The following is a 17,002-nucleotide window of genomic DNA, read 5'->3' as shown; positions in this document are numbered from 1 at the left end:
GATAATGTGTCTGATAATGTGTGTGATAATGTGTACAATAACGGGTCTGATAACGTATGTGATAATGTGTGTGATAACGTATGTGATAATGGGTGTGATAACGTATGGGATAATGGATGTGATAATGTGTGCACTATTGTGTGTGATAATGTGTTTGATAATGTGTGTGATAATGATTACGATAACGTGTATGATAATGGTTGTGATAATGTGTGTGATAATGTGTCCGATAATGTGTGTGATAATGTGTACGATAACGGGTCTGATAATGTGTTTGATAATGGTTGTGATAATGTATCTCATAACGTGTGTGATAATGTGTGTGATAATGTGTCTAATAATGTGTGTGATAATGTGTACAATAACGGGTCTAATAACGTGTGTGATATTATTTCTCATAATGTGCGTGATAATGTGTCTGATAATGTGTTTGATAACGTGTGTGATAATGTGTCTGATAATGTGTGATAATGTGTACAATAACGGGTCTGATAACGTGTGTGATAGTATGTCTCATAATGTGCGTGATAATGTGTACAATAACGGGGCTGATAGCGTGTGTGATAATGTGCGTGATAACGTGTGTGATAATGTGTCTGATAATGTGTGTGATAATGTGTACAATAACGGGTCTGATAATGTGTGTGATACGTGTCTGATAATGTGTGTGATAACATGTGTGATAATGTGTGATAATGTGTACAATAACGGGTCTGATAACGTGTGTGCTAGTATGTCTCATAATGTGTGTGATAATGTGTCTGTCTGTTGAAGGAGTTGACAGAGTTCCTGTGCAGAGTGTCTCATGGTGTTAATATGGTACTGATGTGATTAAGTGTTGATCAGGGAGTTGTTGCTGTCAGAGCGTTTGAAGAATTCTCCCGGCTGACTTGTTGTCATAACGATGGACTGCCTGGGGGGGTTTTGACAAACCCCCTCAACACCTTCTTTCCCTCTCTCTTCTACATCTCCAAGAGGCGCCGGCGTGACAGTCACAGATGTGCAGTGTTTGTGTGTGTGTGTCGGTGTGTGTATTTTTCACTCTCGACAATTTCCCGTGTGTATCAAGAATGGTCCACCACCCAAAAGACAACTTGTCCAGCCAAATTGAAACTCCATATTAGGAAGGTGTTCCTAATGTTTTGTATACTCAGTATAGATCGTATAATAGAACATAGAAATAGATCAAATAGATTGTATTTTCAAACAGCAACTATCAGGAAATAACACTGATCAAATTGTGTCACCCATTTACAGTGTTAGTTTCATCAGCTGTTGTACAATATGATATAACACAAGAAAAAACAGAATTTTGACTGCATTGGGCCTTTAACCAGCCATCTAAAAGTATCTGACAGTCATTTTCATAATTTCTACTCTAGAGAGATACAGAGAGTGGGGAGAGAGAGACAGAGAGAGAAGGAGGAGAGAGAGAGACAGAGGGAGATACAGAGAGAGGAGGAAGAGAGAGAGAGAGAGAGAGAGAGAGAGAGAGAGAGAGAGAGAGAGAGAGAGAGAGAGAGAGAGACAGAGGGAGATACAGAGAGAAGCGAGAGAGAGGGAGGAGCGCGAAAGAGAGAAGACCGAGAAAGAGAGAGAGATAGGTAGAGATAGATAGAGAGAGAAGCGAGAGATAGGTAGAGATAGATAGAGAGAGAAGCGAGAGATAGGTAGAGATAGGTAGAGATAGATAGAGAGAGAAGCGAGAGATAGATAGAGATAGAGATAGATAGAAAGCGAGAGATAGGTAGAGATAGGTAGAGATAGGTAGAGAGAGAGAGAGAGAGAGAGAGAGAGAGAGAGAGAGAGAGAGAGAGAGAGAGAGAGAGAGAGAGAGAGAGAGAGAGAGAGAAGGAGAGAGAGAGAGAAGGAGAGAGAGAGAGAGAGAGAGAGAGAGAGAGAGAGAGAGAGAGAGAGAGTCTGTCCTGTACAATTCAGAAGAAGCTCCATCCTTCCTTAACTAATCCAGACAGGTGACCCTGTTGAAGCCAGCCTGCTATATATGCCCACACAAGTACACGTTAAGCCCTGCCCTCTGGCCCCTGGCGCCTGGCCCCTGGCCCGTTTAAAGCACAGAGCTAACACAGAGTGACCACATCACTGCTTTAGGGACTAGTGTGGGCAGCATGGGGGGGGGGGGGGGGGATAGCGAGCTAACTTCTTACAGCGGGTGAAAATGAATTCTTTCTCAGCTGAACCCGATGATAGACAAGGCTGATCCCGATGATATACGAGGCTGATCCCGATGATAGACAAGGCTGATCCCGATGATAGACAAGGCTGATCCCGATGATAGACAAGGCTGATCCTGATGATAGACAAGGCCGATCCTGAAGATAGGCAAGGCTGATCCCGATGATAGACACGGCTGATCCCGATGATAGACACGGCCGATCCTGAAGATAGACAAGGCCGATCCCGAAGATAGACACGGCCGATCCTGAAGATAGACACGGCTGATCCCGATGATAGACACGGCTGATCCTGAAGATAGACACGGCTGATCCCGATGATAGACAAGGCCGATCCCGATGATAGACAAGGCCGATCCCGATGATAGACAAGGCTGATCCCGATGATAGACACGGCTGATCCCGATGATAGACACGGCTGATCCCGATGATAGACACGGCTGATCCCGATGATAGACACGGCCGATCCTGAAGATAGACAAGGCTGATCACGATGATAGACAAGGCTGATCCTGATGATAGACACGGCTGATCCCGATGATAGACACGGCCGATCCTGAAGATAGACAAGGCTGATCCCGATGATAGACAAGGCCGATCCTGAAGATAGACATGGCCGATCCCGATGATAGACACGGCCGATCCTGAAGATAGACACGGCTGATCCCGATGATAGACACGGCTGATCCCGATGATAGACACGGCCGATCCTGAAGATAGACACGGCTGATCCCGATGATAGACAAGGCCGATCCCGATGATAGACAAGGCTGATCCCGATGATAGACAAGGCTGATCCCGATGATAGACACGGCTGATCCCGATGATAGACACGGCTGATCCCGATGATAGACACGGCTGATCCCGATGATAGACACGGCTGATCCCGATGATAGACACGGCTGATCCCGATGATAGACACGGCCGATCCCGATGATAGACAAGGCTGATCACGATGATAGACAAGGCTGATCCTGATGATAGACACGGCTGATCCCGATGATAGACAAGGCCGATCCCGATGATAGACAAGGCCGATTCCGATGATAGACGAGAGAGAATAGAGAAAGAAGAGGAGATACAGTGTGAAGACCGATACGGGACGTTCGTTGCTCCAGCAGGTAGAGATCTGCTACATATACTGTAGAGATGACCAACACTCACCAAGAAGTGTCCCTGTAACCAACACACCCGGTACACACCCGGTACACACCCGGTACACACACACTACACACCCGGTACACACCCGGTACACACACACTACACACCCGGTACACACCCGGTACACACACACTACACACCCGGTACACACCCGGTACACACACACTACACACCCGGTACACACCCTGTACACACCCTGTACACACCCGGTACACACCCGGTACACACCCGGTACACACCCTGCACACACACTCGGTACACACACACAGTACACACACACAGTACACACACACAGTACACACACACAGTACACACACACAGTACACACACACAGTACACACACACAGTACACACACACTGTACACACACACTGTACACACACACTGTACACACACTCTATACACACACTCTATACACACACTGTACACACTCAGTACACACTCAGTACACACTCAGTACACACTCAGTACACACTCAGTACACACTCAGTACACACTCAGTACACACTCAGTACACACCCAGTACACACCCAGTACACACCCAGTACAGACACACAGATACCCTATGCTCCAGCCCATTACACACCCAGTACAGACACACAGACACCCTATGCTCCAGCCCAGTGCAGACACCCAGTACAGACACCCAGTACACACACCCAGTACAGACACACAGATACCCTATGCTCCAGCCCAGTACAGACACCCAGTATAGACACACAGATACCCTATGCTCCAGCCCAGTACACACACCCAGTACAGACACACAGATACCCTATGCTCCAGCCCAGTACACACCCAGTACAGACACACAGATACCCTATGCTCCAGCCCAGTACAGACACCCAGTACAGACACACAGATACCCTATGCTCCAGCCCAGTACAGACACCCAGTACAGACACACAGATACCCTATGCTCCAGCCCAGTACAGACACCCAGTACAGACACACAGATACCCTATGCTCCAGCCCAGTACAGACACCCAGTACAGACACACAGATACCCTATGCTCCAGCCCAGTACACACCCAGTACAGACACACAGATACCCTATGCTCCAGCCCAGTACAGACACCCAGTACAGACACACAGATACCCTATGCTCCAGCCCAGTACAGACACCCAGTACAGACACACAGATACCCTATGCTCCAGCCCAGTACAGACACCCAGTACAGACACACAGATACCCTATGCTCCAGCCCAGTACAGACACCCAGTACAGACACACAGATACCCTATGCTCCAGCCCAGTGCCCTCGCACACATCCAACGGTTGTCCCATTTGTCTGTTGGCTTCAGTTGGCGTGAAATGGAGACACCGGGGTGAACGCTTGGACAGCAGCAGGGCTAACAAAACAGACTTCTGGCCAGACACACATACCGTAGTGGGCAGAGAGACTTCTGGCCAGACACACATAACGTAGTGGGCAGAGAGACTTCTGGCCAGACACACATACCGTAGTGGGCAGAGAGACTTCTGGCCAGACACACATACCGTAGTGGGCAGAGAGACTTCTGGCCAGACACACATACCGTAGTGGGCAGAGAGAGGCTCAGGCTGCTGGAGGGCGGGCCGTGACGAGGTTCCGTGTTGTTGCTAGGAGAAGGAGAAGAGGAGGTACTGACCAGGTCTGGCAGGCTGGTGGGCGGATAACGGTGGAAATCCACCTCCGACTCCTCCTGGAAGAACCAGAAGAGAGAACAGTGGAGAGGCGTGAGATGGAGTGTGGATGGAGAATGGTGTGTGTGTGTGTGTGTGTGTGTGTGTGTGTGTCCACCTTTAGCCACCCCTGTCCACCTCTAGCCACCCCTGTCCACCTCTAGCCACCCCTAGCCACCCCTGTCCACCTCTAGCCACCAAGTATAATAAGACACAGCTGTGATTGTGTCCTACTCACCGAGTATAATAAGACATAGCTGTGATTGTGTCCTACTCACCGAGTATAATAAGACATAGCTGTGATTATGTCCTACTCACCGAGTATAATAAGACATAGCTGTGATTGTGTCCTACTCACCGAGTATAATAAGACATAGCTGTGATTGTGTCCTACTCACCGAGTATAATAAGACATAGCTGTGATTGTGTCCTACTCACCGAGTATAATAAGACATAGATGTGATTGTGTCCTACTCACCGAGTATAATAAGACATAGATGTGATTGTGTCCTACTCACTGAGTATAATAAGACATAGCTGTGATTATGTCCTACTCACCGAGTATAATAAGACATAGATGTGATTGTGTCCTACTCACTGAGTATAATAAGACATAGCTGTGATTATGTCCTACTCACTGAGTATAATAAGACATAGCTGTGATTGTGTCCTACTCACTGAGTATAATAAGACATAGCTGTGATTGTGTCCTACTCACCGAGTATAATAAGACATAGATGTGATTGTGTCCTACTCACCGAGTATAATAAGACATAGCTGTGATTGTGTCCTACTCACTGAGTATAATAAGACATAGCTGTGATTGTGTCCTACTCACAGAGTATAATAAGACATAGCTGTGATTGTGTCCTACTCACCGAGTATAATAAGACATAGCTGTGATTGTGTCCTACTCACCGAGTATAATAAGACATAGATGTGATTGTGTCCTACTCACCGAGTATAATAAGACATAGCTGTGATTATGTCCTACTCACCGAGTATAATAAGACATAGCTGTGATTGTGTCCTACTCACCGAGTATAATAAGACATAGCCGTGATTGTGTCCTACTCACCGAGTATAATAAGACACAGCTGTGATTGTGTCCTACTCACCGAGTATAATAAGACATAGCTGTGATTGTGTCCTACTCACCCTGCTAGCAACCACCAGTTGTACCAGTCCAGCGGAGGAGCGGAGGACTGCTACAGCCTCCGAATGAGACAGACCAACCAGAGACTGACCGTTGATCATCAACAGCTCATCACCAGCCTTCAGGCGCCCGTCCCTAACACACACACACACACATTGACACACACACACACACACAGACACATAGACACACACACACACACACACTCACACAAACGCACATAGACACACACACACATAGACACACACACAAACACACACACACACAGACACACGCTTATATATTTTTATACTTTCATCGAATCCACAAATCATTACATTTACAAAAGCAGTTAAACATACAAAACAAAAGGTGGATTGATGTGTTCGCTATTGGCCCTCCAGCACCGCTACCCAGCAGCATCTGGTCTCCCATCCAGGGACCGACCAGGACCAACCCTGCTTAGCTTCAGAAACTGGGATGCAGGCTGCTAACGCTGCCGGGTTGAACTCAAATAGTGACTGTGTGTATAACTGACTGATGGAATGACCTCCTTCGGAAAGATATTTACTCATAAACATCAACCTCTTGAACACTTCAAGTCTAATATATTACAACTTGCTTTGATATTCTCCCTATTCACACAGCAGACCAGCTGTATATCCTCCCTATTCACACAGCAGACCAGCTGTGTGTCCCTAAAGTGATATCCTCCCTATTCACACAGCAGACCAGCTGTGTATCCCTAAAGTGATATCCTCCCTATTCACACAGCAGACCAGCTGTGTGTCCCTAAAGTGATATCCTCCCTATTCACACAGCAGACCAGCTGTGTATCCCTAAAGTGATATCCTCCCTATTCACACAGCAGACCAGCTGTGGGTCCCTAAAGTGATATCCTCCCTATTCACACAGCAGACCAGCTGTGTATCCCTAAAGTGATATCCTCCCTATTCACACAGCAGACCAGCTGTGTGTCCCTAAAGTGATATCCTCCCTATTCACACAGCAGACCAGCTGTGTATCCCTAAAGTGATATCCTCCCTATTCACACAGCAGACCAGCTGTGGGTCCCTAAAGTGATATTCTCCCTATTCACACAGCAGACCAGCTGTATATCCTCCCTATTCACACAGCAGACCAGCTGTGTGTCCCTAAAGTGATATCCTCCCTATTCACACAGAAGACCAGCTGTGTGTCCCTAAAGTGATATCCTCCCTATTCACACAGCAGACCAGCTGTAGGTCCCTAAAGTGATATCCTCCCTATTCACACAGCAGACCAGCTGTGGGTCCCTAAAGTGATATTCTCCCTATTCACACAGCAGACCAGCTGTGTGTCCCTAAAGTGATATCCTCCCTATTCACACAGCAGACCAGCTGTAGGTCCCTAAAGTGATATCCTCCCTATTCACACAGCAGACCAGCTGTGGGTCCCTAAAGTGATATCCTCCCTATTCACACAGCAGACCAGCTGTAGGTCCCTAAAGTGATATCCTCCCTATTCACACAGCAGACCAGCTGTGGGTCCCTAAAGTGATATTCTCCCTATTCACACAGCAGACCAGCTGTGTGTCCCTAAAGTGATATCCTCCCTATTCACACAGCAGACCAGCTGTAGGTCCCTAAAGTGATATCCTCCCTATTCACACAGCAGACCAGCTGTAGGTCCCTAAAGTGATATCCTCCCTATTCACACAGCAGACCAGCTGTGTGTCCCTAAAGTGGGCGTGGTCACACACAGACACACACGGACACACAAGAACACACACCCACACGGACAGACACACTCGGACAGACACACACACGGGTACATATCCACGTGTGGTGGTACTTATGTTTATATACACTGTGTCCTTTTGCTACTACAAGGGTGTGTGTGTTTAGTGTGCCTGCATGTGTGTGTACTGTATGTGTGTATGCCTGTATGTGTGTGTGTGTGTGTGTGTGTGTGTGTCTTACCTCTGTGTGGCGCCGCCCTCCTCTACGTGCGCTACGATGATGCCGTGCTGGGAGCGCTTGGACCCTCGTCCTCCCGTAATCTGGATCCCCAGCCCCTCCTGACCTTTCACCATGTGCATCTTCCAGAGTCGACTCCCCTCTCTGGGCTGTAGGAGACAGACACCATTCAAACCAATGACCGGTCAGACACCATTCAAACCAATGAGGGATCAGACACCATTCAAACCAATGAGGGATCAGACACCATTCAAACCAATGAGGGCTCAGACACCATTCAAACCAATGAGGGCTCAGACACCATTCAAACCAATGAGGGCTCAGACACCATTCAAACCAAATGAGGGCTCAGACACCATTCAAACCGATGAGGGATCAGACACCATTCAAACCAATGAGGGATCAGACACCATTCAAACCAATAAGGGTTCAGACACCATTCAAACCGATGAGGGATCAGACACCATTCAAACCGATGAGGGATCAGACACCATTCAAACCAATGAGGGATCAGACACCATTCAAACCAATGAGGGCTCAGACACCATTCAAACCAATGAGGGCTCAGACACCATTCAAACCAATGAGGGATTCTCAGACACCATTCAAACCAATGACGGTTCGGGAACTTTAAAGGCAATTCTCTCAGAAACATAGTTTTGCAGATACAACCTGATACAGACCAAAGCTCTCCATATCACAAGAACACAAGAAAGTGGTTTAGATAGTGGAATTCAGTCTCTTCCGGTCTCCATGTTTCTAGCTCAAGTAGATTCTTATTATTTATGATTACCAAGTTAGATAGTGGTGAACCAGTTAGTGCATGTGCTGCTGGAGATGTTGGGAGTGTTAGATTAGATGTGCTGCTGGAGACGTTGGGAGTGTTGGATTAGATGTGCTGCTGGAGACGTCGGGAGTGTTAGATTAGATGTGCTGCTGGAGATGTTGGGAGTGTTAGATAAGATGTGCTGCTGGAGATGTTGGGAGTGTTAGATAAGATGTGCTGCTGGAGACGTTGGGAGTGTTAGATTAGATGTGCTGCTGGAGACGTTGGGAGTGTTAGATTAGATGTGCTGCTGGAGACGTCGGGAGTGTTAGATTAGATGTGCTGCTGGAGACGTCGGGAGTGTTAGATTAGATGTGCTGCTGGAGATGTCGGGAGTGTTAGATTAGATGTGCTGCTGGAGACGTCGGGAGTGTTAGATTAGATGTGCTGCTGGAGACGTTGGGAGTGTTAGATTAGATGTGCTGCTGGAGACGTCGGGAGTGTTAGATTAGATGTGCTGCTGGAGACGTCGGGAGTGTTAGATTAGATGTGCTGCTGGAGACGTCGGGAGTGTTAGATTAGATGTGCTGCTGGAGATGTTGGGAGTGTTAGATAAGATGTGCTGCTGGAGACGTTGGGAGTGTTAGATTAGATGTGCTGCTGGAGACGTTGGGAGTGTTAGATTAGATTTTACACATTAGATAACATAAGCCAAACAAAAAGCGCAATGATTGCTAAATTAAACAAACTCTAAACACAAGGAAGACTTAACAATTTCCACAGAAAATTGTACTAGAAGAACAATGCAGAGGCAGTGTGGTAACACTGCCGTGTGGCTCAGTTGGTAGAGCATGGCGCTTGCAACGCCAGGGTTGTGGGTTCATTCCCCACGGGGGGACCAGGATGAATATGTATGAACTTTCCAATTTGTAAGTCGCTCTGGATAAGAGCGTCTGCTAAATGACTTAAATGTAATGTAAATGTAACAGAATGATGGCACCAGGGGTGATTACCATGGAATTACCCCTACGGTAGAGATTTGTTGGAATATACCACACCAAGTACACACCATTAGCTACAATGACAGGTCGGTGTACATCGAGTGTACAAAACATTTGGAACACCTGCCCTTTCCATGACAGACTGACCAGGTGAATCCAGGGGAAAGCTATGATCCCTTATTGATGTCACTTGTTAAATCCACTTCAAATCAGTGTAGATGAAGGAGAGGAGGCAGGTTAATGAAGGATTTTTTTAAGGCTTGAGACAATTGAGACATGGATTGTGTATGTGTGTCATTCAGAGGGTGAACGGGCAAGACAAAAGATTTAGTGCCTTTGAACGGGGTACGGTAGTAGGTGTCAGGCGGACCGGCTTGTTCTTGAACTGCAACGCTGCTGGGATTTTTCACGCTCAACAGTTTCCCGTGGGTATCAAGACTGGTCCACCACCCAAAGGACATCCAGCCAACTTGACACAACTGTGGGAAGCATTGGAGTCAACATGGGGCCAGCATCCCTGTGGAACGCTTTTGACACCTTGTAGAGTCCCATGCCCCGACGAATTGAGGCAGTTCTGAGGGAAGGGGGGGGTGGGGGGGGGTGCAACTCATTATTAGGAAGGTGTTCTTAATGTATGCTATTTAACCGTCAATGTGACTGGCAGAACGGGTGTTGTATGTAGAGGATGGTATCTCAGATATGTGAGGCCGAAGAGGGTTTTTATAAATGAGCATCAACCAGTGGGTCTTGTGACAGGTACAGTATACAGAGATGACTAGTTTACAGAGGAGTATAGAGTGCAGTGATGTGTCCTATAAGGAGCATTGGTGGCAAATCTGATGGCCGAATGGTAAAGAACATCTAGCTGCTCGAGAGCACCCTTACCTGCCGATCTATAAATTACGTCTTCGTAATCTAGCATGGGTAGGATGGTCATCTGAATCAGGGTTAATTTGGCAGCTGGGTTGAAAGAGGAGTGATTACAATAGAGGAAACCAAGTCTAGCTTTAACTTTAGCCTGCAGCTTTGATATGTGCTGAGAGAAGGACAGTGTACCGTCTAGCCATACTCCCAAGGACTTGTATGAGGTGACTACCTCAAGCTCTAAACCCTCAGAGGTAGTAATCACACCTGTGGGGAGAGGGGCATTCTTCTTACCAAACCACATGACCTTTTGTTTTGGAGGTGTTCAGAACAAGGTTAAGGGTAGAGAAAGCTTGTTGGACACTAAGAAAGCTTGTTGGACACTAAGAAAGCTTGTTGGACACTAAGAAAGATTAAAACCCGTTGTAGATACACTTTTACTGTTTTACTGAGAAACACAAACAACAGTCTAGTAAAGTTTAGTAGCGAGAAGACCCCTGAGTGTGTGAGTAGTGAGTAAGACACAAACAGACACTCTGAGAGCGTGAGTATTACCAAGCCACTGTCGTGTCCTGTCCTGTTTGAAGATGTTGTGTGTTGTGAGTGATGACAGGTAGGTAGGGAACTGCCTGAGGACAGTGAGTCAGTCAAGGACACACTTGTCTGGGCTAGTCCCTTTCCTTTCCTTTCACCTCCCAACCCTAACCCTTATTCAACAATTAGTCCTCTCCTCTCCCAACCCCAACCCAACGGCTAGTCCTCTCCTCTCCCAACCCCAACCCTAACCTTTATCCAACAGCTAGTCCTCTCCTCTCCCAACCCTAACCCTAATCCAAGGCAAGTCCTCTCCTCTCCTCTCCCAACCCTAACCCAACGGCTAGTCCTCTCCTCTCCCAACCCTAACCCAACGGTTAGTCCTCTCCTCTCCCAACCCTAACCCAACGGTTAGTCCTCTCCTCTCCCAACCCTAACCCAATGGTTAGTCCTCTCCTCTCCCAACCCTAACCCAACGGTTAGTCCTCTCCCAACCCTAACCCAACGGTTAGTCCTCTCCTCTCCCAACCCTAACCCAACGGTTAGTCCTCTCCCAACCCTAACCCAACGGTTAGTCCTCTCCTCTCCCAACCCTAACCCAATGGTTAGTCCTCTCCTCTCCCAACCCTAACCCAACGGTTAGTCCGCTCCCAACCCTCACCCAACGGTTAGTCCTCTCCTCTCCCAACCCTAACCCAACGGTTAGTCCTCTCCCAACCCTAACCCAACGGTTAGTCCTCTCCCAACCCTAACCCAACGGTTAGTCCTCTCCCAACCCTAACCCAACGGTTAGTCCTCTCCTCTCCCAACCCTAACCCAACGGTTAGTCCGCTCCCAACGCTAACCCAAAGGTTAGTCCTCTCCTCTCCCAACCCTAACCCAACGGTTAGTCATCTCCTCTCCCAACCCTAACCCAACGATTAGTCCTCTCCTCTCCAAACCCTAACCCAACAGTTAGTCCTCTCCTCTCCCAACCCAACAGTTAGTCCTCTCCTCTCCCAACCCAACGGTTAGTCCTCTCCTCTCTCAACCCAACGGTTAGTCCTCTCCTCTCCCAACCCTAACCCAACGGTTAGTCCGCTCCCAACCCTCACCCAACGGTTAGTCCTCTCCTCTCCCAACCCTAACCCAACGGTTAGTCCTCTCCCAACCCTAACCCAACGGTTAGTCCTCTCCTCTCCCAACCCTAACCCAACGGTTAGTCCGCTCCCAACCCTCACCCAACGGTTAGTCCTCTCCTCTCCCAACCGTAACCCAACGGTTAGTCCTCTCCCAACCCTAACCCAACGGTTAGTCCTCTCCTCTCCCAACCCTCACCCAATGGTTAGTCCTCTCCTCTCCCAACCCTCACCCAACGGTTAGTCCTCTCCCAACCCTAACCCAACGGTTAGTCCTCTCCCAACGCTAACCCAAAGGTTAGTCCTCTCCTCTCCCAACCCTAACCCAATGGTTAGTCCTCTCCAAACCCTAACACAACGGTTAGTCCTCTCCAAACCCTAACACAACGGTTAGTCCTCTCCTCTCCCAACCCTAACCCAATGATTAGTCCTCTCCCAACCCTAACCCAACAGTTAGTCCTCTCCTCTCCCAACCCTAACCCAATGGTTAGTCCTCTCCTCTCCCAACCCTAACCCAATGGTTAGTCCTCTCCCAACCCTAACCCAATGGTTAGTCCTCTCCTCTCCCAACCCTAACCCAATGGTTAGTCCTCTCCCAACCCTAACCCAACGGTTAGTCCTCTCCCAACCCTAACCCAACGGTTAGTCCTCGCCTCTCCCAACCCTCACCCAACAGTTAGTCCTCTCCCAACCCTAACCCAACGGTTAGTCCTCTCCCAACCCTAACCCAATGGTTAGTCCTCTCCCAACCCTAACCCAACGGTTAGTCCTCTCCCAACGCTAACCCAACGGTTAGTCCTCTCCCAACCCTAACCCAATGGTTAGTCCTCTCCCAACCCTAACCCAACGGTTAGTCCTCTCCCAACGCTAACCCAACGGTTAGTCCTCTCCCAACCCTAACCCAACGGTTAGTCCTCTCCCAACCCTAACCCAACGGTTAGTCCTCTCCCAACCCTAACCCAACGGTTAGTCCTCTCCCAACGCTAACCCAAAGGTTAGTCCTCTCCTCTCTCTTTTAGTACTAGCTGTTGAACCCCACACTTTAATTCAAACAACATCAAAACGGCAAGTCCTCTCCTATTCCTGACTGGCTTTTAGACCAACGGTGGAAGAGCCTGACCCCAACTACAGCCATTAGTCATGTTATGGTATTGAGCTGACAGTGAGAGAGACAGAACAACTCACCCTGATGAAATTCTCGTCAGCCTGAAACGTAGCAACAAGAAGGAGACACAGAGTGTGCAACTCTCTTAATAATTTTTTTTAGAGACAAAGACCAAAACCAACAGACCGTCTGACTGGGCGGAGCCGCAGTGCCATCGCGTAGCTGACATTCAACACGGCCCTCTGACATGTCACAGTCAGTCACATCTCTGCGAGTTCCCACGCTGTATTACTTTTCCCTTTTTAACACACTTCCCAGCTCCCTTGAACTCCTCAGACAGTCGTATAGAACACAAGACAGGCTGAATCAAGCAGAAACACTTATCTTGTATACAAGGCTTTCGGGTGTATCCCACATGAACATATACTATAGTGTGTACTATGGTGGGAATATTATAGTGTTTACTGTAGTATTTTTTTGGAGACTTTACTGTGGTTTACTGTATTTACAGTGAACTATAGTATATAGTATAAATACTGTGGTAAAAGAAAACTGTAGTATATAATGTAGTGGTTTTTTTTTAGACTTTACTGTAGTTTACTGTATTTACAATGAACTATAGTATATAGTATAAATAGTGTGGTAAAAGAAAACTGTAGTATATAGTGTAGTGTTTTTGCATACATTACTGTAGTATTCACTATAGAGCTTTTGTTGTAATATTTTTGACGTAGAAGTAGAGGTTTCAGTAGTTAGAGTTAACAGTTTAACAGTAGTTAGAGTTAACAGTAGTCAGAGTTAACAGTTTAACAGTAGTCAGAGTTAACAGTAGTCAGAGTTAACAGTAGTCAGAGTTAACAGTAGTCAGATTTAACAGTTTAACAGTAGTCAGAGTTAACAGTAGTCAGATTTAACAGTTTAACAGTAGTCAGAGTTAACAGTAGTCAGAGTTAACAGTTTAACAGTAGTCAGAGTTAACAGTAGTCAGAGTTAACAGTTTAACAGTAGTCAGAGTTAACAGTAGTCAGAGTTAACAGTTTAACAGCAGTCAGAGTTAACAGCAGTCAGAGTTAACAGTAGTCAGAGTTAACAGTAGTCAGAGTTAACAGTAGTCAGAGTTAACAGTAGTCAGAGTTAACAGCAGTCAGAGTTAACAGCAGTCAGAGTTAACAGCAGTCAGAGTTAACAGCAGTCAGAGTTAACAGCAGTCAGAGTTAACAGTAGTCAGAGTTAACAGCAGTCAGAGTTAACAGTAGTCAGAGTTAACAGCAGTCAGAGTTAACAGTAGTCAGAGTTAACAGTAGTCAGAGTTAACAGTAGTCAGAGTTAACAGTTTAACAGTAGTCAGAGTTAACAGTAGTCAGAGTTAACAGTAGTCAGAGTTAACAGTAGTTAGAGTTAACAGCAGTTAGAATTTACAGTAGCGTGCTGTTGTGTGTATTTGCTTAGCATTGATCCACTTTCTCTGTGGTTCTGTGGTGAGGTTAGTCACTGTGGATGACTCATGGGTGTACACGGGAGAGTTTGTTGGCAGGATTACAGTATTTCTGAAGAAAAAGCTACCTCAACATGCAGCTAATGTCATCCCCATTCAGAAGGAAGACGGGACTCTGTGAACAACAGAATGTCTCACGTCATTCACTACTACTGTTTGTCTCCTCAGTTTGGTCTCATTGATGTCTGGAAGTGACCCAGCCTTGTCTTCAATCTCTAAACTAGTCAGGCCTGTCAGGGCCTCAATGCAGCCTAACCCCCTTCTGATTGGCTACATGCTGATTTATACCCTACGGGAGTGTAGCGCAGAGTCGTTACTTGTAGAGCGCCCTGACATTAAGGTACTCCAGCGCCACATCAACATTCTAATGCGCCGTATCATTCCTTATTAACTGCTGTTGGGGCAGTGTTGTGTAGGCAATACCATACTATATACAGAGTCAGTTAATACCATACTATATACAGAGTCAGTTAGTACCATACTATATACAGGGTCAGTTAATACCATACTATATACAGAGTCAGTTAGTACCATACTATATACAGGGTCAGTTAATACCATACTATATACAGGGTCAGTCAATACCATACTATATACAGGGTCAGTTAATACCATACTATATACAGGGTCAGTTAATACCATACTATATACAGGGTCAGTTAATACCATACTATATACAGAGTCAGTTAGTACCATACTATATACAGGGTCAGTCAATACCATACTATATACAGGGTCAGTTAATACCATACTATATACAGGGTCAGTTAATACCATACTATATACAGGGTCAGTTAATACCATACTATATACAGGGTCAGGTTAATACCATACTATATACAGAGTCAGTTAATACCATACTATATACAGAGTCAGTTAGTACCATACTATATACAGGGTCAGTCAATACCATACTATATACAGGGTCAGTTAATACCATACTATATACAGAGTCAGTTAGTACCATACTATATACAGGGTCAGTTAATACCATACTATATACAGGGTCAGTTATTACCATACTATATACAGGGTCAGTTAGCACCATACTATATACAGGGTCAGTTAATTACCATACTTTAATACAGGGTCAGTTAGTACCATACTATATACAGGGTCAGTTAAATACCATACTATATACAGGGTCTGGTAAATACCATACTATATACAGGGTCAGTAAATACCATACTATATACAGGGTCAGTAAATACCATACTATATACAGGGTCAGTTAGTACCATACTATATACAGGGTCAGTTAGCACCATACTATATACAGGGTCAGTTAAATACCATACTATATACAGGGTCAGTTAAATACCATACTATATACAGGGTCAGGTAAATACCATACTATATACAGGGTCAGGTAAATACCATACTATATACAGGGTCAGGTTAATACCATACTATATACAGGGTCAGTTAATACCATACTATATACAGGGTCAGTTAATACCATACTATATACAGAGTCAGTTAATACCATACTATATACAGGGTCAGTTAGTACCATACTATATACAGGGTCAGGTTAATACCATACTATATACAGGGTCAGTTAATACCATACTATATACAGGGTCAGGTTAATACCATACTATATACAGAGTCAGTTAGTACCATACTATATACAGAGTCAGTTAGTACCATACTATATACAGAGTCAGTTAGTACCATACTATATACAGAGTCAGTTAGTACCATACTATATACAGAGTCAGTTAATACCATACTATATACAGGGTCAGTTAATACCATACTATATACAGGGTCAGTTAATACCATACTATATACAGGGTCAGTTAATACCATACTATATACAGGGTCAGTTAATACCATACTATATACAGGGTCAGGTTAATACCATACTATATACAGGGTGAGGTTAATACCATACTATATACAGGGTCAGTTAATACCATACTATATACAGGGTCAGTTAATACCATACTATATACAGGGTCAGTTAATACCATACTATATACAGGGTCAGGTTAATACCATA

At 45.9% G+C, this 17,002-nt stretch overlaps 1 protein-coding gene across 2 annotated transcripts in view; it reads right to left on the bottom strand.

The window, feature by feature from the left end:
* Positions 1 to 17,002, bottom strand: part of LOC129853018 (PDZ domain-containing protein 2-like) — a 185,953-nt gene that overhangs the window by 50,186 nt on the left and 118,765 nt on the right. For both annotated transcript variants that reach the window (XM_055918648.1, XM_055918649.1), the window contains exons 5-7: positions 8,115 to 8,260; positions 6,177 to 6,309; positions 4,892 to 5,038 (exon numbers count right to left, since the gene is read on the bottom strand). In XM_055918648.1, coding sequence (XP_055774623.1) covers positions 4,892 to 5,038; positions 6,177 to 6,309; positions 8,115 to 8,260 — 426 coding nt within the window. The remainder of the gene's footprint in view (positions 1 to 4,891; positions 5,039 to 6,176; positions 6,310 to 8,114; positions 8,261 to 17,002) is intronic.

Source organism: Salvelinus fontinalis, chromosome 4, assembly GCF_029448725.1.
Source record: "Salvelinus fontinalis isolate EN_2023a chromosome 4, ASM2944872v1, whole genome shotgun sequence".
Classification (NCBI taxonomy): domain Eukaryota; kingdom Metazoa; phylum Chordata; class Actinopteri; order Salmoniformes; family Salmonidae; genus Salvelinus; species Salvelinus fontinalis.
This window is presented reverse-complemented; position numbering and strand designations above follow the sequence as displayed.